The sequence below is a fragment of the Coregonus lavaretus genome, assembly GCF_964263955.1.
Source record: "Coregonus lavaretus genome assembly, chromosome: 24".
NCBI lineage: Eukaryota > Metazoa > Chordata > Actinopteri > Salmoniformes > Salmonidae > Coregonus > Coregonus lavaretus.
Genome location: NC_140011.1, coordinates 39,169,042 through 39,195,948, shown reverse-complemented (window position 1 = coordinate 39,195,948; position 26,907 = coordinate 39,169,042). Strand labels below are relative to the sequence as shown.

General features: G+C 42.8%; 1 protein-coding gene and 1 pseudogene across 2 annotated transcripts; one reads left to right on the top strand and one right to left on the bottom strand.

The window, feature by feature from the left end:
- Positions 1-827: 827 nt before the first annotated feature.
- LOC311099874 (regulator of G-protein signaling 10-like) lies at positions 828-7,566 on the bottom strand (annotated as a pseudogene). Its single transcript has 7 exons — positions 7,395-7,566; positions 6,725-6,817; positions 6,471-6,615; positions 5,897-6,093; positions 5,699-5,825; positions 5,330-5,400; positions 828-923 (listed from the first exon to the last, which is right to left on the bottom strand). The product of its transcript is annotated as a regulator of G-protein signaling 10-like (transcript).
- Positions 7,567-20,548: 12,982 nt separating this feature from the next.
- On the top strand, positions 20,549-23,528 carry LOC311099873 (ADP-ribosylation factor-like protein 3; the record flags this gene model as incomplete). Its single annotated transcript, XM_084140596.1, has 7 exons — positions 20,549-20,742; positions 20,876-20,906; positions 21,129-21,272; positions 21,977-22,093; positions 22,365-22,415; positions 22,591-22,776; positions 23,475-23,528. The coding sequence occupies 7 exons, from the start codon at positions 20,549-20,551 to the stop codon at positions 23,526-23,528; spliced, it is 777 nt and encodes a 258-aa protein (XP_083996722.1).
- Positions 23,529-26,907: the final 3,379 nt, after the last annotated feature.

The following is a 26,907-nucleotide window of genomic DNA, read 5'->3' as shown; positions in this document are numbered from 1 at the left end:
TTGATGGATGGATATCTGAAAAGATGGCTGCCGGACAGTTTTTCGCTCTTACACTCCATAGAGATTTGTTCATATGTCATAGTAATGTATTCACATTTCATAAACAGTTATTGCATAGAAAGGTATTTACACTCTGGAGAATGTTTTTGGTTTAATGTTAAAGATACTCAATAAGATAAATTGTTACTAGTCATAATCCTATTCTGTTTGTTTTCGAGACGTTTAGTTCGTCTCGAAGGGGGGAATATCGTATCTGAAGATTATGCCTTTGTTAAATGTTTTTCATGAAGAAATTGAATGGTGGTTATGTTAGTATCAAGAGGGAATGTTTTGGGTGTGACGCCAAATACAACAGACCGGAAGTGTCTTGTAGACAGGGGAGACTGGGGATTGGCCAGAAGAGGGAGCTTCATTGTTTATAAATAGTGGGGTTAAACAAAGAAGAAGTCAGAACGAGCAGCCATTCGGAGGCGTCGTTCCCCGGGTGTCATGTCACCTGTCATTTATGCTGTAACCTCGTGATTTTAATAAAAGCCTCTAACACGATGCAGCATAGACGGACTCTTTGTTGACAGCAATAATGGCCACCATTCACCCGATACGACAGTAGGATTTTGTCTGGTTGTCTGATTTATTTCATTACAGGATAATAAGATTGTCTTCCCTATGACCTATGATCCATTTACTTGTCCAATCCCTCTGTGTCATTGTTCTGATGAAGGCCATTGATGAAGGCCGAAACGTCAAGCTTTTAATATTTATACGTTTTTAATGTTGATCGAGCATGGCGCCTTTTCCATTTCAAGGATAATAAAAGTCATGGAATATCAGGATGTGGACACACATGCAAAAGTCACCCTGAGCTCCAGAAAAACCTGCTGCTCCTTCAGAACTGAGCTGTCCTGATCCAGAGAGAGGGGTTTCTAGGGAGGGACCAGAGAACAGAAAGAGAACAAACAGGTCAGGTACATCAACCATAGAAACTCTCTTCCACCTAAGATGTAGCTGAGTGACAGACAGACCCCATTTTGGGTAAAACCAATCGTTTCATTCCAGGGGCTATTATGAACAATTCCATGTAGCGTCCTCCTATGGGCAGGTGGTGGCACTCCTTATGTCTGACTGTAGTTTGTTTCCTGCTGTGTGTTCTGTATGTCATGTGTGTGTCATGTGTATGTCGTGTGTATGTTGTGTGTGTCATGTGTGTGTCGTGTGTGTCATGTGTATGTCAAGTGTATGTTGTGTGTATGTCAAGTGTATGTTGTGTGTATGTCATGTGTATGTCATGTGTATGTCATGTGTATGTTGTGTGTATGTTGTGTGTATGTTGTGTGTATGTCATGTGTATGTCACGTGTATGTTGTGTGTATGTCGTGTGTATGTCGTGTGTGTCATGTGTATGTTGTGTGTATGTCATGTGTATGTCATGTGTATGTCATGTGTATGTTGTGTGTATGTTGTGTGTATGTCATGTGTATGTCATGTGTATGTTGTGTATGTCATGTGTACATTTATCTTGACATGGTTCTGTTATAATCTCCACCCGGCACAGCCAGAAGAGGACTGGCCACCCCTCATAGCCTGGTTCCTCTCTAGGTTTCTTCCTAGGTTTTGGCCTTTCTAGGGAGTTTTTCCTAGCCACCGTGCTTCTACACCTGCATTACTAGCTGTTTGGGGTTTTAGGCTGGGTTTCTGTACAGCACTTCGAGATATTAGCTGATGTACGAAGGGCTATATAAAATAAAATTGAAAATTGATATTGATGTGTATGTCATGTGTATGTTGTGTGTATGTCATGTGTATGTTGTGTGTATGTCATGTGTATGTCATGTGTATGTCATGTGTATGTTGTGTGTATGTTGTGTGTATGTCATGTGTATGTCATGTGTATGTTGTGTGTATGTTGTGTGTATGTCATGTGTATGTCATGCGTATGTCATGTGTATGTCATGTGTATGTTGTGTGTATGTTGTGTGTATGTCATGTGTATGTTGTGTGTATGTTGTGTGTATGTCATGTGTATGTCATGTGTATGTCATGTGTATGTCATGTGTATGTCGTGTGTATGTCATGTGTATGTCGTGTGTGTCATGTGTATGTCATGTGTATGTCGTGTGTATGTCATGTGTATGTCATGTGTATGTCATGTGTATGTCATATGTATGTCATGTGTATGTCGTGTGTGTGTCATGTGTATGTTGTGTGTGTGTTGTGTGTGTCATGTGTATGTCATGTGTGTGTCATGTGTATGTCATGTGTATGTCATGTGTATGTCGTGTGTGTGTTTGTGTATGTCATGTGTATGTCATGTGTGTGTCATGTGTGTGTTGTGTGTATGTCATGTGTATGTCGTGTGTATGTCATGTGTATGTTGTGTGTATGTCATGTGTATGTCATGTGTGTGTTGTGTGTATGTCGTGTGTGTCATGTGTATGTCGTGTGTATGTCATGTGTATGGCATGTGTATGTTGTGTGTATGTTGTGTGTATGTCATGTGTATGTCATGTGTATGTTGTGTGTATGTAGTGTGTATGTTGTGTGTGTCATGTGTGTATGTCATGTGTATGTCATGTGTACGTCATGTGTATGTTGTGTGTATGTCATGTGTATGTCATGTGTATGTCATGTGTATGTCATGTGTATGTCGTGTGTATGTCATGTGTATGTCGTGTGTATGTTGTGTGTATGTTTTGTGTATGTCGTGTGTGTCATGTGTATGTTGTGTGTATGCTGTGTGTGTCATGTGTATTATTTTTTTTTTTTTCATTATTTTATTTTTTTCACCTTTATTTAACCAGGTAAGCCAGTTGAGAACAGGTTCTCATTTACAACTGCGACCTGGCCAAGATAAAGCAAAGTAGTGCAATAAAAACAACACAGAGTTACATATGGGGTAAAAAAAAAAAACATAAAGTCAGAAATACAACAGAAAAAATATATACAGTGTGTGCAAATGTAGCAAGTTATGGAGGTAAGGCAATAAATAGGCTATAGTGCAGAATAATTACAATAGTATTAACACTGGAATGCTAGATGTGCAAGAGATGATGTGCAAATAGAGATACTGGGGTGCAAAAGAGCAAAATAAATAACAATATAGGGATGAGGTAGTTGGGTGGGCTAATTTCAGATGGGCTGTGTACAGGTGCAGTGATCGGTAAGGTGCTCTGACAACTGATGCTTAAAGTTATTGAGGGAGATAAGAGTCTCCAGCTTCAGAGATTTTTGCAATTCGTTCCAGTCATTGGCAGCAGAGAACTGGAAGGAATGGCGGCCAAAGGAGGTGTTGGCTTTGGGAATGACCAGTGAGATATACCTGCTGGAGTGCAGACTACGGGTGGGTGCTGCTATGGTGACCAATGAGCTAAGATAAGGCGGGGATTTGCCAGGCAGTGATTTATAGATGGCCTGGAGCCAGTGGGTTTGACGACGATCATGTAGTGAGGACCAGCCAACAAGAGCGTACAGGTCACAGTGGTGGGTAGTGTATGGGGCTTTGGAGACAAAACGGATGGCACTGTGATAGACTACATCCAATTTGCTGAGTAGAGTGTTGGAGGCTATTTTGTAAATGACATCGCCGAAGTCAAGGATCGGTAGGATAGTCAGTTTTACGAGGGCATGTTTGGCAGCATGAGTGAAGGAGGCTTTGTTGCGAAATAGGAAGCCGATTGTATGTCATGTGTATGTCATGTGTATGTCATGTGTATGTTGTGTGTATGTCATGTGTATGTCATGTGTATGTTGTGTGTATGTCATGTGTATGTCATGTGTATGTCATGTGTATGTCATGTGTATGTCTTGTGTGTGTCATGTGTATGTTGTGTGTGTGTTGTGTGTATGTCATGTGTATGTCATGTGTATGTCATGTGTATGTCATGTGTATGTTGTGTGTATGTTGTGTGTATGTCATGTGTATGTCATGTGTATGTTGTGTGTATGTCATGTGTATGGCAAGTGTATGTTGTGTGTATGTTGTGTGTATGTCATGTGTATGTCATGTGTATGTTGTGTGTATGTAGTGTTTATGTCATGTGTGTCATGTGTATGTTGTGTGTATGTCATGTGTATGTCATGTGTATGTCATGTGTATGTTGTGTGTATGTCATGTGTATGTCATGTGTATGTCATGTGTATATCATGTGTATATCATGTGTATGTCGTGTGTATGTCATGTGTATGTCGTGTGTATGTTGTGTGTATGTTGTGTGTATGTCGTGTGTGTCATGTGTATGTTGTGTGTATGCTGTGTGTGTCATGTGTATGTCATGTGTATGTCATGTGTATGTCATGTGTATGTTGTGTGTATGTCATGTGTATGTCATGTGTATGTTGTGTGTATGTCATGTGTATGTCATGTGTATGTAATGTGTATGTCATGTGTATGTCGTGTGTGTGTCATGTGTATGTTGTGTGTGTGTTGTGTGTATGTCATGTGTATGTCATGTGTGTGTCATGTGTATGTCATGTGTATGTCATGTGTATGTTGTGTGTATGTTGTGTGTATGTCATGTGTATGTCATGTGTATGTCATGTGTATGTTGTGTGTATGTTGTGTGTATGTCATGTGTATGTTGTGTGTATGTTGTGTGTATGTTGTGTGTATGTCATGTGTATGTCATGTGTATGTCATGTGTATGTCGTGTGTATGTCATGTGTATGTCGTGTGTGTCATGTGTATGTCATGTGTATGTCGTGTGTATGTCATGTGTATGTCATGTGTATGTCATGTGTATGTCATGTGTATGTCATGTGTATGTCATGTGTATGTCGTGTGTGTGTCATGTGTATGTTGTGTGTGTGTTGTGTGTGTCATGTGTATGTCATGTGTGTGTCATGTGTATGTCATGTGTATGTCATGTGTATGTCGTTAGTGTGTTTGTGTATGTCATGTGTATGTCATGTGTGTGTCATGTGTGTGTTGTGTGTATGTCATGTGTATGTCATGTGTGTGTCGTGTGTGTTGTGTGTATGTTGTGTGTATGTCATGTGTGTGTCATGTGTATGTCATGTGTATGTCATGTGTATGTCGTGTGTATGTCATGTGTATGTCATGTGTATGTCATGTGTGTGTTGTGTGTGTGTCATGTGTTTGTCATGTGTATGTCATGTGTGTGTTGTGTGTGTGTCATGTGTGTGTCATGTGTATGTTGTGTGTATGTTATGTGTGTGTCAAGTGTATGTCGTGGTCTCAGGCTGGGCTGCACGCCAACGCTCCCTCTCCAACTGCTGCGGGGAAAGGGGGCGAAAGGCACAAGTTAATTCAAAATGAAATTATGTCGGCACATATTTTGTGATACAGTTAGAGCTTGGTGTGTGGTGTGCTTACCTCTACTGCATTGAGGAGAGACCCCGGCCTGGCTGTGCTCTGTAAGATTGCAGCATGGTCAGCAAGCTCTGCTAAGGGAATGGGGTACATTATATTCAGCTGCAGGTATACACTCTTAGAAAAAAAGGTGCTATAGGAGAACCCTTTGAAGAACCCTTTTTGGTTCCAGGTCGAACCCTTTTGGATTCCATGTAAAACCCTTTCCACAGAGGGTTCTATCTGAAACCAAAAGGCTCTAACCAGAACCAAAAAGGGTTCTCCTATGGGGACAACCGAATAACCCTTTTTTCAATATACCAGAAACCGTACCAGAAACGTCATATACTGTACCGTAAACTCTGAACCAATGCTATCCCCATTGTATTATACCTCCCCACAAGCCCCTCTATTCCTGGCGTTTCTCTCTGGTTAGCTTGTTCTGTGGAGCTTTAATCTTCTTCTCTGCTCCCTCGTCCACATCCAAAGGAAGAGACTTTCCTGGTTTGACCTTTGGTTTCTAAGAACAATCAGTCATGAGTTGGTTTATGCACAAACATTATAGCCAAGCTTCACAGTACTGTACAGTACCTTTTGGGGTTTCTGGTCAGCCTTGTGCCTGTCACTGAGATAGGCGCTGTCAGTCCCAGCAGTCTTCCTGTTTGCTGTGCTTTTCGAGCAGGGTCCCAGCTCAGGTAGAGGCCTGCCCTCCACATAGGCCAACATGCAACTCTGGTAGAGCTGGGAGCGAAGTTAATGTAGCTGTCATACTTCATCAGCTTGAAGATCTAAAGTGAGGGAGAGACAGAGGAGAAGCCTCGTCAAGTCAGGCAGCACAACCATCTTTGTAACTAAACTCAGTTTTCATGGGCATTTCTTATTTTTCCTACTGTGTTTCCCACAGCAATAAATGGCCTTACTACCGTAAGGGAATAGAGGAATATTTCATTATTTTCTAGTGAGCCTTGGTACAGTAGATTATATTGTCCTGTATGAATCAGTTGACAGAGCAAGGCACTTGCAACGCCAGGATTGTGGGTTCGATTCCCAGGGTCACCCGTACGTAAAAATTGTATGCACGCATGACTGTAAGTTGCTTTAGAAAGTCTGCTAAATGGAATTACATTTGAATATACTTTATAATGATGTGTCCACGGTGGTGGACCTGTTGTTGGGTATTGTGATACATGTCAGGGTGAGGGTTTCTCACAAGACCGTTCCTCGATGCGGACTGTGTCATCTACGTTGATGGGATGGGAGGCACTGCCTGAGATGTCGTTGTTGTAGAAGGAGCGAGCCTCCTGGTTCAACTGGACAGAAGAGAAATAATGGTCAGACCCTGACTCACAGAGACCCCTCTTAGAATAGCACACAGAGTCATCTTGAAACTCTCCAAATCCGTTTTAATCTGTGAAGTACCTTCTCTTTCTGATTGGTTGGGATCTGTCGGAACTTCTCACATGCCTGCCAAAATAAGATGTTCTCAGCACTGACCTCCGACTTCAGGAAAGCCTGTCGGTTTAAACAGAAAAACATTTCTGCCACCAATTTCTACCCAGCAGCCACAATACATTATCAGCAGGCATCATCTTCAGCCTGATTTGACTCTGTCTGAGAACTGCAATTAAACCTTAGCACTACTTTATATTTGACTTATATTGTTTACTCTGATATTTCTGTCAAGCACACACACATCCCTCTACTCTCCACAGGCCTCAAAATCCAGACTGGCAAATCTCATCTCTTTTCCCATAAGTCCTCCACCCCTAAGGAGAAAATCAGACGCCCACGCGGTTCGTGCCTTTTAAGTGACTCATGCGTGGGCCTCTTTCTCCTTCTAATTTCTTGGGCAATTTGACAATCAATCTTTGTGGCAGAGCTTTGCTTTGTCTCCTAGTCAGTAAAATGCTTTCAAATAGGAGCGATCACTTCAGATAAAAACGTGTAATCTAAAGTGATGTAATCTAAACGGTTGGGCTGACAATGTCATTTATCTCTTCAAAACAATGGGCCCTCCTTGAAACAAACACACAAGACCCATAAACAGACAAGCACAAAAACAATGTGTACGGTCAGTTTGAGCCCTCACCGTGAAGTAGAGGGCACCTGTTGGGTCCTGCAGGACTGACAGCCGAGCTGGTCACCTTCCCCACACCACTGGCTCCCTCACTGGGCACGGTGGGGAGACTGGAGTTACTGCTGGAACACAGGCCTACACTGGCCCCACGCTCCTCTGGCACCACATTCAACTCTGAAGACATTAACAACAGGGCTGTACTGGATGTAATACAGAAACGACAATGTATGCTTCACTTTGAAATACGTGATTTTGAATAAAGAAAACTTTGAATGTTATCACTGTCTAAATTGGAGAATTGTGAAAATGTACATATAGCTGTCAGCTATTGAGGAAGAAGTCATTGTGGTAAACCCTGAACCTCAGAGCCAGACAGGCATGTCAACCCAATAGACAGTGCATGCTTTCTCTTTGACAAACAGTAAACACTGTTTAGCCTATGTGAGTGAAATACATTGAGAGAGAAGGACACCATGTGCTACAGAGCCATTCACTGATTCCCATGTAGCTATGATCTACAACCATTCTGAGCACTCAGCAGAAAGAGTGTGTGTGTGTGCGTGTGTGTGTGTGAGAGTGTGTGTGTGTGTGTGTGTGTGTGTGTCTGTGTGTGTGTGTGTGTGTGTGTGTGTGTGTGTGTGTGTGTGTGTGTGTGTGTGTGTGTGTGTGTGTGTGTGTGTGTGTGTGTGTGTGTGTGTGTGTGTGTGTGTGTACAGGTGGATGAGGCTGGCCATCCATATGTATAACTGGGAGGAAGCAGAAGAACCGTGGTCTGGTGTAACATGTTCAGCAAATTAAATATGTCTCCATGTTTCAGCTCACCTCCATCAGATACTGTCAGACCCTGTAAGCACAGACATAAACCAGTGAATACATCTGCTTTGGGAAACAACAATCAGAAACACAATGATTTAATATATAAAGTAAAATATTTGTTGTTGGCATAAAACCTGTGATCTTTAGCAGACCCTATTGCTTCAGTTCATTAAAAGATTCCAAAAGAGACATTGATAGATCACTGAAGAAGGGTTCCGGTAGTGTTCTTCTCTGAACCTACTTGCTTTGCACTGACTGCCACTTCCTAACTACACAGAAAGTATTGCCATAGCAACATGACAAGGAAGTGTTGCCATAGCAACAAGACCACAAGATGATGTGTGTGCACCCTACACAAACCTATGTCTCCTTTTGCCCCCTGTCTGAAGCAATATTATTCTTATTCATGCAGACGCAATAGCATACAGCAAAACATGAAATGAATACACAGAAGAACACACAGCTTGGAAATAGTTTGTGGTACAGTGGCTGGCAAAAGTATTCACCTCCCTTGGCATTTTTCCTATTTTGTTGCCTTACAACCTGGAATTAAAATGGATTTTTTGGGGGTTTGTATCATTTCATTTACACAACATGCCTACCACTTTGAAGATGCAAAATATGTTTTATTGTGAAACAAACAAGAAATAAGACAAAAAAACTGAAAACTTGTAGAGCCACCTTTTGCAGCAATTACAGTTGCAAGTCTCTTGGGGTATGTCTCTATAAGCTTGGCACATCTAGCCACTGGGATTTATGCCCATTCTTCAAGGCAAATCAATCAATCAATCAATCAATTTTATTTTATATAGCCCTTCTTACATCAGCTAATATCTCGAAGTGCTGTACAGAAACCCAGCCTAAAACCCCAAACAGCTAGTAATGCAGGTGTAGAAGCACGGTGGCTAGGAAAAACTCCCTAGAAAGGCAAAACCTAGGAAGAAACCTAGAGAGGAACCAGGCTATGAGGGGTGGCCAGTCCTCTTCTGGCTGTGCCGGGTGGAGATTATAACAGAACCATGCCAAGATGTTCAAAAATGTTCATAAGTGACAAGCATGGTCAAATAATAATCAGGAATAAATCTCAGTTGGCTTTTCATAGCCGATCATTAGAGTTTAAAACAGCAGGTCTGGGACAGGTAGGGGTTCCATAACCGCAGGCAGAACAGTTTAAACTGGAATAGCAGCAAGGCCAGGCGGACTGGGGATAGCAAGGAGTCACCACGGCCGGTAGTCCCGACGTATGGTCCTAGGGCTCAGGTCTCTCAGTTGGCTTTTCATAGCCGATCATTTAGAGTTGAAAACAGCAGGTCTGGGACAGGTAGGGGTTTCGTAGCCGCAGGCAGAACAGTTGAAACTGGAATAGCAGCAAGGCCAGGCGGACTGGGGGCAGCAGGGTGTCATCATGCCCGGTAGTCCTGACGTATGGTCCTAGGGCTCAGGTTCTCAGAGAGAAAGAGAGAACGAGAGAATTAGAGAGAGCATACTTAAATTCACACAGGACACTGGATAAGACAGGAGAAGTACTCCAGGTATAACCAACTAACCCCAGCCCCCCGACACATAAACTACTGCAGCATAAATACTGGAGGCTGAGACAGGAGCGGTCCGGAGACACTGTGGCCCCATCCGAAGAAACCCCCGGACAGGGCCAAACAGGAAGGATATAACCCCACCCACTCCGCCAAAGCACAGCCCCCGCACCACTAGAGGGATATCCCCAACCACCAACTTACAATCCTGAGACAAGGCCGAGTATAGCCCACAGAGGTCTCCACCACAGCACAAACCAAGGGGGGGGGGGGGCGCCAACCCAGACAGGAAGATCACGTCAGTAACTCAACCCACTCAAGTGACGCACCCCTCCCAGGGACGGCATGAAAGAGCACCAGCAGGCCAGTGACTCAGCCCCTGCAACAGGGTTAGAGGCAGAGAACCCCAGTGGAGAGGGGAACCGGCCTGGCAGAGACAGCAAGGGCTGTTCGTTGCTCCAGCCTTTCCGTTCACCTTCACACTCCTGGGCCAGACTACACTCAATCATATGACCTACTGAAGAGATAAGTCTTCAGTAAAGACTTAAAGGTTGAGACCGAGTCTGCGTCTCTCACATGGGTAGGCAGACTGTTCCATAAAAATGGAGATCTATAGGAGAAAGCCCTGCCTCCCGCTGTTTGCTTAGAAATTCTAGGGACAATTAGGAGGCCTGCGTCTTGTGACCGTAGCGTACGTATTGGTATGTACGGCAGGACCAACTCGGAAAGATAGGTAGGAGCAAGCCCATGTAACGCTTTATAGGTTAACAGTAAAACCTTGAAATCAGCCCTTGCCTTAACAGGAAGCCAGTGTAGGGAAGCTAGCACTGGAGTAATATGATCAAATTTCTTGGTTCTAGTCAGGATTCTAGCAGCCGTATTTAGCACTAACTGAAGTTTATTTAGTGCTTTATCCGGGTAGCCGGAAAATAGAGCATTGCAGTAGTCTAATCTAGAAGTAACAAATGCATGGATTAATTTTTCTGCATCATTTTTGGACAGAAAATTTCTGATTTTTGCAATGTTACGTAGATGGAAAAAAGCTGTCCTTGAAACAGTCTTGATATGTTCGTCAAAAGAGAGATCAGGGTCAAGAGTAACGCCTAGGTCCTTCACAGTTTTATTTGAGACGACTTTACAACCATCAAGATGAATTGTCAGATTTAACAGAAGATCTCTTTGTTTCTTGGGACCTAGAACAAGCATCTCTGTTTTGTCCGAGTTTAAAAGTAAAAAGTTTTCAGCCATCCACTTCCTTATGTCTGAAACACAGGCTTCTAGCGAGGGCAATTTTGGGGCTTCACCATGCTTCATTGAAATGTACAGCTGTGTGTCATCAAAACTGCTCCAGCTCCTTCAAGTTGGATGGGTTCCGCTGGTGTACAGAAATCTTGAAGTCATACCACAGATTCTCAATTGGATTGAGGTCTGGGCTTTGACTAGGCCATTCCAAGACATTTAAATGTTTCCCTTTAAACCACTCAAGTGTTGCTTTAGCAGTATGCTTAGGGTCATTGTCCTGCTGGAAGGTGAACCTCCGTCCCAGTCTCAAATCTCTGGAAGACTGAAACAGGTTTCCCTCAAGAAAATCCCTGTATTTAGCGCCAACCATCATTCCTTCAATTCTGACCAGTTTCCCAGTCCCTGCTGATGAAAAACATCCCCACAGCATGATGCTGCCACCACCATGCTTCACTGTGGGGATGGTGTTCTCCGGGTGATGAGATGTGTTGGGTTTGCGCCAGATATAGCGTTTTCCTTGATGGCCAAAAAGCTCCATTTTAGTCTCATCTGACCAGAGTACCTTCTTCCATATGTTTGGGGAGTCTCCCACATGCCTTTTGGCGAACACCAAACGTGTTTACTTATTTATTTCTTTAAGCAATGGCTTTTTTTCTGGCCACTATTCCGTAAAGCCCAGCTCTGTGGAGTGTACGGCTTAAAGTGGTCCTATGGACAGATACTCCAATCGCCGCTGTGGAGCTTTGCAGCTCCTTCAGGGTTGTCTTTGGTCTCTTTGTTGCCTCTCTGATTAATGCCTTCCTTGCCTGGTCCGTGAGTTTTGGTGGGCGGCCCTCTCTTGGCAGGTTTGTTGTGGTGCCATATTCTTTCCATTTTTAAATAATGGATTTAATGGTGCTCCGTGGGATGTTCAAAGTTTCTGATATTTTTTTATAACCCAACCCTGATCTGTACTTCTCCACAGCTTTGTCCCTGTCCTGTTTGGAGAGCTCCTTGGTCTTCATGGTGCCGCTTGCTTGGTGGTGTCCCTTGCTTAGTGGTGTTGCAGACTCTGGGGCCTTTCAGAAAAGGTGTATATATACTGAGATCATGTAACAGATCATGTGAGACTTAGATTGCACACAGGTGGACTTTATTTAACTGATTATGTGACTTCTTAAGGTAATTGGTTGCACCAGATCTTATTTAGGGGCTTGCTGAAGGCTGTACTGGGCTGCTGAAGGCTGTATTGGGTTGCTGAAGGCTGTATTGGGTTGCTGAAGGCTGTATTGGGTTGCTGAAGGCTATATTGGGCTGCTGAAGGCTGTATTGGGTTGCTGAAGGCTGTATTGGGCTGCTGAAGGCTGTATTGGGTTGCTGAAGGCTGTATTGGGCTGCTGAAGGCTGTATTGGGTTGCTGAAGGTTGTATTGGGTTGCTGAAGGCTGTATTGGGTTTCTGAAGGCTGTACTGGGCTTCTGAAGGCTGTACTGGGCTGCTGAAGGCTGTATTGGGCTGCTGAAGGCTGTACTGGGTTACTGAAGGCTTTACTGGGCTGCTGAAGGCTGTATTGGGCTGCTGAAGGCTGTACTGGGTTGCTGAAGGCTGTATTGGGTTGCTGAAGGCTGTATTGGGTTGCTGAAGGCTGTACTGGGCTGCTGAAGGCTGTATTGGGCTGCTGAAGGCTGTATTGGGCTGCTGAAGGCTGTATTGGGTTGCTGAATGCTGTATTGGGTTGCTGAAGGCTGTATTGGGTTGCTGAAGGCTGTACTGGGTTGCTGAAGGCTGTACTGGGCTGCTGAAGGCTGTACTGGGTTGCTGAAGGCTGTATTGGGTTGCTGAAGGCTGTACTGGGCTGCTGAAGGCTGTATTGGGCTGCTGAAGGCTGTACTGGGCTGCTGAAGGCTGTATTGGGCTGCTGAAGGCTGTACTGGGTTGCTGAAGGCTTTACTGGGCTGCTGAAGGCTGTATTGGGCTGCTGAAGGCTGTACTGGGTTGCTGAAGGCTGTATTGGGTTGCTGAAGGCTGTATTGGGTTGCTGAAGGTTGTATTGGGTTGCTGAAGGCTGTATTGGGTTTCTGAAGGCTGTACTGGGCTGCTGAAGGCTGTACTGGGCTGCTGAAGGCTGTATTGGGCTGCTGAAGGCTGTACTGGGTTGCTGAAGGCTTTACTGGGCTGCTGAAGGCTGTATTGGGCTGCTGAAGGCTGTACTGGGTTGCTGAAGGCTGTATTGGGTTGCTGAAGGCTGTATTGGGTTGCTGAAGGCTGTACTGGGCTGCTGAAGGCTGTATTGGGCTGCTGAAGGCTGTATTGGGCTGCTGAAGGCTGTATTGGGTTGCTGAATGCTGTATTGGGTTGCTGAAGGCTGTATTGGGTTGCTGAAGGCTGTACTGGGTTGCTGAAGGCTGTACTGGGCTGCTGAAGGCTGTACTGGGTTGCTGAAGGCTGTATTGGGTTGCTGAAGGCTGTACTGGGCTGCTGAAGGCTGTATTGTCCCCTGTAGCTCAGTTGGTAGAGCATGCAAAAACAACACATTTCACTGCACCTATCCGGTGTATGTGACAATAAAATATAACACTGTCTCTGGCCCAGCAACACAAGTCACAAAGGGGGTGAATACATATGCACGCACCACTTTTCCTTAATTTATTTTTTAGAAATTTTAGAAATTTCACTTCACCATTTTGAACTATTTTGTGTAAATCCAAATTAAAATCCATTTAAATTACATGTTGCAAGGCACTGTATCTGAGTTTTCTTGGACAAATGTTGGTCATACAGTATGTCAAACTGTCCAGTGTTTCCAGATTTCTATGAAATATGACCTATAATTAATGACAATATGAGTGAAATAGTTTTCCTTCCAAAAAACTGTAATTAAGTATATTAAAAAGCAGATTTTCTGTGTTGGAATGGTGTTGGTGTACCCCAACAACAGAATGATGTGGGCAAATACCGGTCATAAAAAAAATTCATACGAGTAGACCACTGATTGGCCGGCTCATCCTCCATGACATCATCCTCTATGAGGAAATAGCAAGCATTTTTGAAACGGTCTGTTTGAGATACAAGTTTGAGGTGGGGTTTTTGAAGTGTGTTTATTCAAATGTATGCTTTGGCCACAAATACTAATATAGGATGAGTCAACAACATTATTTGGATATGAGTTAACAGAATATGAACTTTTAAATGTGAGATTTTCACTAGACAGTAAACCATGAGAAACTGCCACCTACCGTAAGTGGCTAAACAAACGTCGTCACTACCATAAACCACAGCTCAGATTAAGTCTGATATTAGTTCATAATTAGTTGATAAATGAATATCTATCAGTTAATTTTAGAATAGGTTTACCCTTGTGATATTCAGTGGTTTGATGCTGGTCTCAGTTTTGCATCTTCCAAGTCTCTGTCGGAGAGAAGTTCTCAGGGCAAAGTGAGAGAAACCTTTGGTGAACTCTTTGAACATCTTTGTTTTCTGTATAGGATAAGTTCAAAACAATCCATCATTGATCAGATATGGAACAAATGGAAAAATCACGTCACTTCGATAACAACCCAAGGGTAGCTGGGAAATCTGATCAGAGACATGTAACCCACTCATATCCCATTTAAACATAAACCAGCCCACATGTAACCCACTCATATCCCATTTTAACATAAACCAGCCCAGAGCCCAGATGTAACCCACTCATATCCCATTTAAACATAAACCAGCCCACATGTAACCCACTCATATCCCATTTTAACATAAACCAGCCCACATGTAACCCACTCATATCCCATTTTAACCTAAACCAGCCCACATGTAACCCACTCATAACCCATTTTAACATAAACCAGCCCACATGTAACCCACTCATAACCCATTTTAACATAAACCAGCCCACATGTAACCCACTCATATCCCATTTTAGCATAAACCAGCCCACATGTAACCCACTCATATCCCATTTTAACATAAACCAGCCCAGAGCCCAGATGTAACCCACTCATATCCCATTTAAACATAAACCAGCCCACATGTAACCCACTCATATCCCATTTTAACATAAACCAGCCCACATGTAACCCACTCATATCCCATTTTAACCTAAACCAGCCCACATGTAACCCACTCATAACCCATTTTAACATAAACCAGCCCACATGTAACCCACTCATAACCCATTTTAACATAAACCAGCCCACATGTAACCCACTCATATCCCATTTAAACATAAACCAGCCCACATGTAACCCACTCATATCCCATTTTAACATAAACCAGCCCACATGTAACCCACTCATATCCCATTTTAACCTAAACCAGCCCACATGTAACCCACTCATAACCCATTTTAACATAAACCAGCCCACATGTAACCCACTCATAACCCATTTTAACATAAACCAGCCCACATGTAACCCACTCATATCCCATTTTAGCATAAACCAGCCCACATGTAACCCACTCATAACCCATTTTAACATAAACCAGCCCACATGCCCATATTGTCATTTAGACATTTCGACACTGTATAGAGCTGTGCTGTGAGTACCGTGTTTTTATTCCTTCATTCAAGAAAATAAGATTGACATCCATCCTTGTGTAATATACTCTATATGACACTATTCGCTGTAACATTTAATTATTTGCAGTTACCTAAACGTTAGATCTGCCTGTGGCTCAGTCATACTGAGAGGAACTGAGGAGAAAATATGAGTGTCAGCTTGCAGGGCTGGCATCATGCATACCGAATAATACTGGTGGATAAGTGTTGGAATATGCGTCAGACGAATCTGACTCATGGCGAGATGATTCATGGGTGGACGAGGACCAAATACTAAAACCAAACACAGAGATGATTTGCTTTAAATTTGTCTAGAGAAATGTTTTGTTTTGGGATAGAGTAGAGTTTATCGGCAATAGAAAAGCAAAGAGATTCCAGGTGCAATGGAAGTTTAAAACACAAATGGTGTCAGTAGTTTATGACATCATCAGAATAATCTCCCAACCCCTTTTCTCCTTGTGTAGCTTTATCCTGTCACTCAATGCATCAGCAGCAATACAGCTTTGAACTGACCACCACTGGAGCAGACTGGAACTCAAACCAGACTGAGTCAGACATGCACTATCAGAGCTCTCAGCTCTCACTCAAGATCGGGTCCCAAATGGCACCCTATTCCGTATATAGTGCACTACCTTTGGTCAAAAAGTAGTGCACTATATAGGGAATAGGGTGCCATTTGAGACGGAGCCTAGAGGCATCAGGCTACGAGACTGAGATGTAGCCACAACTAGGATTACCTTGACAACACCCTTTCTTCTTAGCAGCCTAGGTATTTGTATTGCAGTGAGTAAGTAAGGAGGCCAAACAGGCATAATAGCCAGCGTGGTTGGTAGGGCTGCTATAGATTTAGTCAGGGTTACTTTCTCGAAAGTCTGACATGATTCCAAAATAATGGACAATCTTTTTTTGACTGTCTATCACATAATGTACGGTCATTTAACAGGCATTTGTGCTGGACTGCATTGTGTAAACTGTAGCAATCCGCCTGGGTTGTGGGTTCGATTCCCACGGGGACCAGTACGAAAAAGTAAGAAAATGTATGCACTCACTAATGTTGCTCTGGATAAGAGCGTCTGACAGTCTGGTTCAGCTGTTGCTCAGGGTTGGCTCGTTAATACTGGAGACTGTCTCCTTCTGCAGCTATACAGGAGGGGATGATGTCACTCGCGACGATCACTGCAGGAGCAAAATCAATTTGAGAAAGATTACAGTGACATAACTAAGGGGGACAGCCCAGACTGGCTTTATTGTACCTCTGTCCCCTTTTAGACGACAGTGAACAAAGACTACCCTACTTGGTTTATAATAGACCCAGACCAGGGAACTGGTTTATAATAGACCAGGGAACTGGTTTATAATAGACCCAGACCAGGGAACTGCAGGCTTTTGTACTGGGAAGAAGAGGACAGCCAAGCTTCTAATTCTTGAGTAAAGGTAATCTGAGGGTCAAATGAAGTTGTGATTCTTTCAAATTTGAAACTCTTTCAGAAAGCTATTTTTACTCCAAAACACGAAACCCAATGGAGAGACTCAGAAAGACTTGAAGATTGGTTGGACCTATGTTCTATTGTCCTCACACAAACGTCCATGATGTCAAATATAATCATCTGATGGTGATTAAAGAACCCCAGCTTGACTCTGACCGGATTTCCCTTGATATTATTCACAAACAATCACTGAGTATTTCATAGATTCTGACATATCCTGGAGTGCATTGTACAAATTAGGTAAATCAATGTGTCTGAGTGGCAAAAGTTGATCCCCCGGGCCCTTCACCACTCAATCTAAATTTATACATGGCCATGCGTCCCACAGCTTCCACCAGGTGGTTCTATTGTAAATGAGGTAACCTTTACATGGGTCGTGACTACCTGGACAAGTTGAAAAGTCGGAAATCCCACTTATTTCTTCAATTTCTCTTCTTAAAAGCTGATTACTGATTTTAAACCTTACCCTGACCTTAACCTTAACCCTAACATTAACCACACTGTTAACCTTATGCCTACCCATAACCTTTAATTAAGACCAAAAAGCACATTTTATTTTCATACATTTTTACGATATTGCCGATTTGACTTTGCAGCTTGGTCATCTAGTGAGAACCCTTTACGCATCACTGTGTCCACATACGTTAGCATCCAAGATTGACAGCAGCAGTGTAGAGCTCAACACACCTACCTACCTGAACACTTGATTGAGAATTCTACCAAATGTATTTCTTTATCTCCATTGAGAGTTATTGGGCTTGTTGTTAGACCCCTGTCAAGAAACATGTGCACAGTTCACACACGTTTCTTTACGTGATATACAGTACCAGTCAAAAGTTTGGACACACCTACTCATTCAAGGGTTTTTCTTTATTTTTACTATTTTTACATTGTAGAATAATAGTGAAGACATGAAACTATGAAATAACACATATGGAATCATGTAGTAACCAAAAAAGTGTTAAACAAATCAAAATACAGTGGGGAAAAAAAGTATTTAGTCAGCCACCAATTGTGCAAGTTCTCCCACTTAAAAAGATGAGAGAGGCCTGTAATTTTCATCATAGGTACACGTCAACTATGACAGACAAAATGAGAAAAAAAAATCCAGAAAATCACATTGTAGGATTTTTTATGAATTTATTTGCAAATTATGGTGGAAAATAAGTATTTGGTCAATAACAAAAAGTTTCTCAATAATTTGTTATATACCCTTTGTTGGCAATGACACAGGTCAAACGTTTTCTGTAAGTCTTCACAAGGTTTTCACACACTGTTGCTGGTATTTTGGCCCATTCCTCCATGCAGATCTCCTCTAGAGCAGTGATGTTTTGGGGCTGTCGCTGGGCAACACGGACTTTCAACTCCCTCCAAAGATTTTCTATGGGGTTGAGATCTGGAGACTGGCTAGGCCACTCCAGGACCTTGAAATGCTTCTTACGAAGCCACTCCTTCGTTGCCCGGGCGGTGTGTTTGGGATAATTGTCATGCTGAAAGACCCAGCCACGTTTCATCTTCAATGCCCTTGCTGATGGAAGGAGGTTTTCACTCAAAATCTCACGATACATGGGCCCATTCATTCTTTCCTTTACACGGATCAGTCGTCCTGGTCCCTTGCTTCACAGTAGGTAACCCCATGCTTCACAGTAGGTATGGTGTTCTTTGGATGCAACTCAGCATTCTTTGTCCTCCAAACACGACGAGTAGAGTTTTTACCAAAAAGTTCTATTTTGGTTTCATCTGACCATATGACATTCTCCCAATCCTCTTCTGGATCATCCAAATGCACTCTAGCAAACTTCAGACGGGCCTGGACATGTACTGGCTTAAGCAGGGGGACACGTCTTGCACTGCAGGATTTGAGTCCCTGGCGGCGTAGTGTGTTACTGATGGTAGGCTTTGTTACTTTGGTCCCAGCTCTCTGCAGGTCATTCACTAGGTCCCCCCGTGTGGTTCTGGGATTTTTGATCACCGTTCTTGTGATCATTTTGACCCCACGGGGTGAGATCTTGCGTGGAGCCCCAGATCGAGGGAGATTATCAGTGGTCTTGTATGTCTTCCATTTCCTAATAATTGCTCCCACAGTTGATTTCTTCAAACCAAGCTGCTTACCTATTGCAGATTCAGTCTTCCCAGCCTGGTGCAGGTCTACAATTTTGTTTCTGGTGTCCTTTGACAGCTCTTTGGTCTTGACCATAGTGGAGTTTGGAGTGTGACTGTTTGAGGTTGTGGACAGGTGTCTTTTATACTGATAACAAGTTCAAACAGGTGCCATTAATGCAGGTAACGAGTGGAGGACAGAGGAGCCTCTTAAAGAAGAAGTTACAGGTCTGTGAGAGCCAGAAATCTTGCTTGTTTGTAGGTGACCAAATACTTATTTTCCACCATAATTTGCAAATAAATTCATTAAAAATCCTACAATGTGATTTTCTGGATTTTTTTTCCTCAATTTGTCTGTCATATTTGACGCGTACATATGATGAAAATTACAGGCCTCTCTCATCTTTTTAAGTGGGAGAACTTGCACAATTGGTGGCTGACTAAATACTTTTTTCCCCCACTGTATATTTTATATTTGAGATTCTTCAAATAGCCACCCTTTGCCTTGTTGACAGCTTTGCACAACCTTGGCATAATTTTTCTAAATGTCCCCCTTTGATTCACGTTTCTTTAAGTGATATACAAGTTGATAAAATACTTTCCAATTCTTCACCTTATCTTTCTACCTTCCTCTACAGATTAATGATATATCTCTGGGGCTCTTTCTCAATTCATAGTTCCTCTCTTCAGCAGCCTCCACTGTTCTCCAGCTGTCTGAGCATGACTCAGAGGAATCATTTACATTTACATTTGAGTCATTTAGCAGACGCTCTTATCCAGAGCGACTTACAGTTAGTGCATACATTACTAATTTTTTTTCATACCCCCCCGTGGGAATCGAACCCACAACCCTGGCGTTGCAAACGCCATGCTCTACGAACTCAAAAGGTTTTGGCCACCAATGAATGAATGGTCATATGGTATGTCACTCTGACTCCACATATATATTTTTTTATTGTCTTACGTAAGGAAAACACCGAAACAATGTTTGAAACATTGAAACAGATGTCCAGTAAATCAAGATTTTTAAGGAACGCAAATTATGGAGAACGATGAGGACTTGGAGGATAATGGGCAGAGACCAGATAAAAGCAAAAGAAGGCTGATATTTTCCTTCTTCCAGCAGAGTGATGGAGAACCCTGGGCGTTGAGTAACAGATGGTGGTTCAGAGTGATGGAGAGCCCTGGGTGTCCTGTAACAGGTGGTGGTTCAGAGTGATGGAGAACCCTGGGTGTCCTGTAACAGGTGGTGGTTCAGAGTGATGGAGAGCCCTGGGTGTCCTGTAACAGGTGGTGGTTCAGAGTGATGGAGAGCCCTGGGTGTCCTGTAACAGGTGGTGGTTCAGAGTGATGGAGAGCCCTGGGTGTCCTGTAACAGGTGGTGGTTCAGAGTGATGGAGAGCCCTGTGTGTCCTGTAACAGGTGGTGGGGAGGATAATCCAGGTAAAGTCTTTAATGCATGGAATGGAGGAACTGGAAGGGCAAGGGAGGGGCAGAAGCCAATGGGGGCGGAGTAATGGCGTGCACAACAGGGAGGGCTAATTGTGGCCCCCTAATCCTTCCCTGGCCCCCACCTCCTCCTCCTGAGGGAGAGCTGCTGGGGGAGGCCAAGCAGGAGATGACTCCAACCGGCTCTGGACGCTTCAAACGGACGTAAAGGGGACCAAGGATCTATCTGTAGGCCTATTTACAGAGTACCTGCCTGGACAACACTGTGCTCACCTCTGAAGATTCACCAAAGAATGAGGATTTGTCTCTTACCTTTCCTCTTTCCTGCCTTCTGAAGCACATCATTCAACATGGGAGAAGTTCAAAAGGTAATCCCACTTGCTACCTTCTGCTGATCTTTGAGTTTGATGGGAATGCACATCTTGATGAGTCCTAAAGCGTGTTTAAGGGACAGATTGTTTTCCCTTTTCAATAAGAAGCTAACTGATGAGTTGACACTCAGCTAATAAACTACATAGTAGTCCCTTACAAGCTTCCTAATTGCTTTCTGTGTCTGTTTGTAATATCCTGTTCTATCTCGTTTCTCTCAGGGGTTCTTTTCGGTCCTGCAGAAATTAAAGGGAACCACAGAACAGGAACTTCGGATAGTCCTCCTGGGTCTAGACAACGCTGGCAAGACAACACTGCTAAAACAGCTATCATCCGAGGATGTCAACACCATTACTCCCACACAGGTCAGATCCGATCCTGACCTGCTCTAAACTTACATAAGCAGGCCATGTAGTTTTGTAATGACAACCCTGTGACACTTCCTTCCTCAGGTTGTTGCCCAAGGCTTCCACGTGATGGCACTTACTCAATGGAAGCATTTCTTTACCTGCTGATTCAAAATCTGATCTCTGATCATATCAATGTCTTAGATGACTCTACCAGGGTCAGGTCACTCCAGGTCAAACGCTAGGGGGTTCTGGAAGTAGTATCCTCCAATGTGGACTTTAACACATCGAATAAGACGGTCATGTGTCTCTAAAACACCACAGTAGTGATGCTTGACTTGTTCTTCTTTATACCATGTTATCTGGTAGCAAAGCATCACAGCCGGTTGGTTTGTGCAGTCCCTCTGTCGCAGAAAATAGCACATTGACAATGATACATTTAGCTAGACTAAGAATAGATGCTGAGACTTTAATCCGGGGGTTGAAGATTACTTAACCATAAAGTCAGAGAGGGTGCGACACACATCTTGTAAGGTCCAGGTAAGAAATCGAGGGTCAAGGTTTATGTCATTGTACCTGTCTATCTGGTCATGTCAGGATTTGTTTCTAATAAAATAACATTATAAATAAATGCTTATTTAGAGCCACTAGTAACAGATTAAGGCTGTGTTCTGCTAAACTGTGTTACCTCAATGAATTCTGCTTCTCCATTGATCCAAAAGGGCTTCAACATTAAGAGTCTCACATCTCACGGAATGAAACTGAACGTGTGGGACATCGGAGGACAGAGGAAGATCCGGCCCTTCTGGAAGAAATATCTGGAAAACACAGATTTGTTGGTGTGTAAATTATGTTTGCCCTTTTCTCATTTCATTTTGTCATATTATATCTATAATCTGTTTCAGAGAGTAAAATAGATTCCATTTACTACAGTTTAGATTTATACTACATCCTGTTCTATTGGTTGAGGAAAAAACTGGCCATTAGTTTACTTCAGAATCTTCAATCTCAATAAAAGCTAGAAACCGAATAGAGAATCGATCTTATTAGTGTTACAAGATGATAAATGTCCACCTTTGATTCAATATTTATTTTTTCTCTTTCCTCCAGATATATGTCATAGACAGTACAGACAAGAAGCGGTTTGAAGAAACAGGACTGGTGAGGCCAACTGAAATAGCTGTTATACTCTGTTCCAAGCGTTAACATTAACAGTAAGCTTAGCATATTAACAGTGGACATGCAAACCTTTAAGTGCTGACAACACAGAGATGTAGTCCCCAAGACTCTGTTAGTCTCTGAGTTAGATAACACTGCTGGTCCTTTGATCCCTCAGGAGCTATCAGAGCTGATTGATGAGGAGAACCTGAAGGGGGTTCCGGTGCTCATCTTTGCCAACAAGCAGGACCTGGCCACGGCCTCGCCCGCCAGCGAGATCGCAGAGGGCCTGAACCTGCACACATACCGCGACCGGGCGTGGCAGATCCAGGCCTGCTCAGCTGTCTCTGGAGAGGGTGTACAGGTAGGCCACAACATCTCTCTCAAAATAGGACAAATCATACCCGTTTTATGAAGTTAGATGGACACCATATCACAATATAAAATAACAACAGTACTGTACCATCCTCTAGGATTTACAAGACAGATATTAAAGGCATCATCCAGTGTCAGTTCAGTGGGTGTTCATGTTCTATTCCTCTCCATGTGGTACAGGAGGGGGAGTGCAACCTGTCTGCACTGCAGAAAAGATCCTCTTCTCACGCTGTTCATGTAGTAAAATAATTGAGAGCCCACAGGGGAATCAGAAGTTATTCTCTGCTGGCAACCATGTCATTAGCAGGATCTTTTCAGAACATAGTAGGATTAGTAGGATCTTTTCCTAATCTTTTCAGATCGTTTCACATACTGTGTAGCAGATTCTGTCATTACAGTTTCCAGTAGGGTTGTCAGGGCAACATCTCAGTAGGGGGGAAATTAAGAGCGAAAACCAACTAGTGGGGGGCCGACAAATGTTTTGCCTCATTGTCATGACACAACACAGATGCCGTGTAAAGCTCCAGATTATGGTCTGCCCCTGAGGTCAGGAGGTCAGGCCTGATGTCCTGTTACATACGTAACACAGTACTGTATGCATTTACAACCGGTGTACGCTTTGATTGCTTTGTAATTTTTGTAGCTTGGAATAGTTAATGTGTATATGTGATGTATTTGTTCTCACAGGACGGCATGAACTGGATTTCCAACAACATTGTGAATAAGAAGAAAGATGACTAGCCCCTGAATATCCAACTTTTAAACACACTTTTGAATTTCTCACGACACCTCTGTACATACAGTACCATTCAAAAGTTTGGACACACCTACTCATTCAAGGATTTTTCTTTATTTTTACTATTTTCTACATTGTAGAATAATAGTGAAGACATCAAAACTAGGAAATAACACATATGGAATCATGTAGTAACCAAAAAAGTGTTAAACAAATCAAAATATATTTGAGATGTGAACTTCTTAAAAGTAGCCACCCTTTGCCTTGATGACAGCTTTGCACACTCTTGGCATTCTCTCAACCAGCTTCATGAGGTAGTCACCTGGAATGCATTTCAATTAACAGGTGTGCCTTGTCAAAAGTTAATTTGTGGAATTTCTTTCCTGCTTAATGCGTTTGAGCCAATCAGTTGTGTTGGGACAAGGTAGGGAGAAGATAGCCCTATTAGGTAAAAGACCAAGTCCATATTATGGTAAGAACAGCTCAAATAAGTAAAGAGAAACGACAGTCTATCATTACTTTAAGACATGAAGGTCAGTCAATCCAGAAAAAATTCAAGAACTTCGAAAGTTTCTTCAAGTGCAGTCGCAAAAACCATCAAGGGCTATGATGAAACTGGCTCTCATGAGGACCGCCACAAGAAAGGAAGACCCAGAGTTAGCTCTGCTGCAGAGGATAAATTAATTAGATTTAACTGCACCTCAGATTGCAGCCCAAATAAATGCTTCACAGAGTTCAAGTAACAGACACATCTCAACATCAACTGTTCAGGGGAGATTGTGTGAATCAGGCCTTCATGGTTTGTTTATCACTTTTTTGGTTACTACATGATTCCATATGTGTTATTTCATAGTTTTGGTGTCTTCACTATTATTGTACAATGTAGAAAATAGTCAAAATAAAGTAAAACCCTTGAATGAGTAGGTGTGTCCAAACTTTTGACTGGTACTGTATGTTGATACCCAATGCAATGGTGACAGGTTTTATAGATGAAGCCTTCTCTCTGAAGATGTCCCAAAACATTTGAGAGGTTGCTGGCTTCTCAAATCCAGCCACAAGAAAATGGATGGAAGGATGGGTTCACATCAGAGACCATCAACAAGAGAAAAATCACAACTCCCATTAAGGGTTATTGCCGCTGCTCTGGAATGATACTTTCTTTGATTTAGTCTATGGAAGAAAAAACTATCCTGGAAGAGCACAAGTAAAAACAAAGGTCAGAGCATTTAATGGGCAAATAGCCAAACAATGTTTTGAATAGAATATCTCTCTTTAGTTTAAGGCATCATTCATACAGTCACAAAAAAGGTAGATTGTGTAGTTTGTGTGGTTTCACTGTTTGTATAAAAATAAAAAATAAAAATAAATTTAAAAAACTATATTGTGTGAATTGAGACTGTGCTATCAAATAAATATTGAATTGGAAGAATCTCCTCATACTTGATGTGATATGCTTGGTTTGTACCATCAACATAGACAAGCACCATTCCATCCTCTGTCACCGGTTGCCTTGTTGTCTTGCCTTGTTGTCAGACAGTAAGTCAGTGCTGCCCCACAGTGGGCACTGTCATCATTACACTTGAGGCAGGAATGGTAAACACACAAAAAAACCTATTTGGTCTGTGTCAAATTCATTGTAAGTTCCTAAAGACTATTCCATCAAATGTAGGTCACACACACAATGAGGGCTCAGTGAACAACTGAAAGAGTAGTATCCGTGTCTCTATAGATTCTACGGACCTTGAAGCCAGTTCCACTGCTTTTTTTTCATTATTCCCTCTTAACAGGGACTGATTTAGACCTGGGACAGCAGTTAGGTGAAATTAATTATTAGGAACAGAAAACCAGCAGTACTCTGGACCTCGTAGGGTAAGATTTGAATACCCCTAGACTATGGTGTCGACTCAGGTTCTGTGTCAGCTGGATCATGTTTTTATTATCAGGGATAATGTGAGGAGCACACTCTGACCAGTGACCACCACTCACTAAAATATCCTGTGATCTAAGGTGGGTGGTACAACCACCGTCAGAACCCAGTCTTCCACCAGCAAAGGAAGCTCTGCCTTGAATAAAGAGACATTAGCAATTAGAAAACAGTTTCTTATAGCATCATTCAGGAGTGAGTTAGCTGATATCTGGAGGTAGTTCTGGAATTCCAATAGCAGGTAAGACATTATGATGCCACGAGGATTTGTTCTGTCAGTTAGTCTCATGTTATTACTGTTTAACTCCTGTACAACTAATGTTCTATATACATTGTTCCCTACGTGACATTAGACAGAATGGCTTGGCTGTGACCAGTCTACTTGCCATATCTCTCTGGATGTTTACTTGTTGCTATACTGGATTGTTATGTAGTAACAAGATTATAACATAAGAACAACACATGCTTACAGAGACTGTTTCTGCCTGCCATACTCTCTGATGGCAGGGTGTAATACCCTAACTCTCTGATGGCAGGGTGTAATCATACTAGTCTTTGATGGCAGGGTGTAATCCCCTAACTCTCTGATGGCAGGGTGTAATCATACTAGTCTTTGATGGCAGGGTGTAATCCCCTAACTCTCTGATGGCAGGGTGTAATCATACTAGTCTTTGATGGCAGGGTGTAATCCCCTAACTCTCTGATGGCAGGGTGTAATCATACTAGTCTCTGATGGCAGGGTGTAATCATACTAGTCTCTGATGGCAGGGTGCAATCATACTAGCCTCTGATGGCAGGGTGTAATCCCAATATTCTCTGATGGCAGGGTGTAATCCCAATATTCTCTGATGGCAGGGTGTAATCCCACTATTCTCTGATGGCAGGGTGTAATCCCACTACTCTCTGATGGCAGGGTGTAATCCCACTACTCTCTGATGGCAGGGTGTAATCATACTAGTCTTTGATGGCAGGGTGTAATCCCCTAACTCTCTGATGGCAGGGTGTAATCATACTAGTCTCTGATGGCAGGGTGTAATCATACTAGTCTCTGATGGCAGGGTGCAATCATACTAGCCTCTGATGGCAGGGTGTAATCCCAATATTCTCTGATGGCAGGGTGTAATCCCACTACTCTCTGATGGCAGGGTGTAATCCCACTATTCTCTGATGGCAGGGTGTAATCCCCTAACTCTCTGATGGCAGGGTGTAATCATACTAGTCTCTGATGGCAGGGTGTAATCATACTAGTCTCTGATGGCAGGGTACAATCATACTAGCCTCTGATGGCAGGGTGTAATCCCAATATTATCTGATGGCAGGGTGTAATCCCACTATTCTCTGATGGCAGGGTGTAATCCCACTACTCTCTGATGGCAGGGTGTAATCATAATAGTATCTGATGGCAGGGTGCAATCATACTAGTCTCTGATGGCAGGGTGTAATCATACTAGTCTCTGATG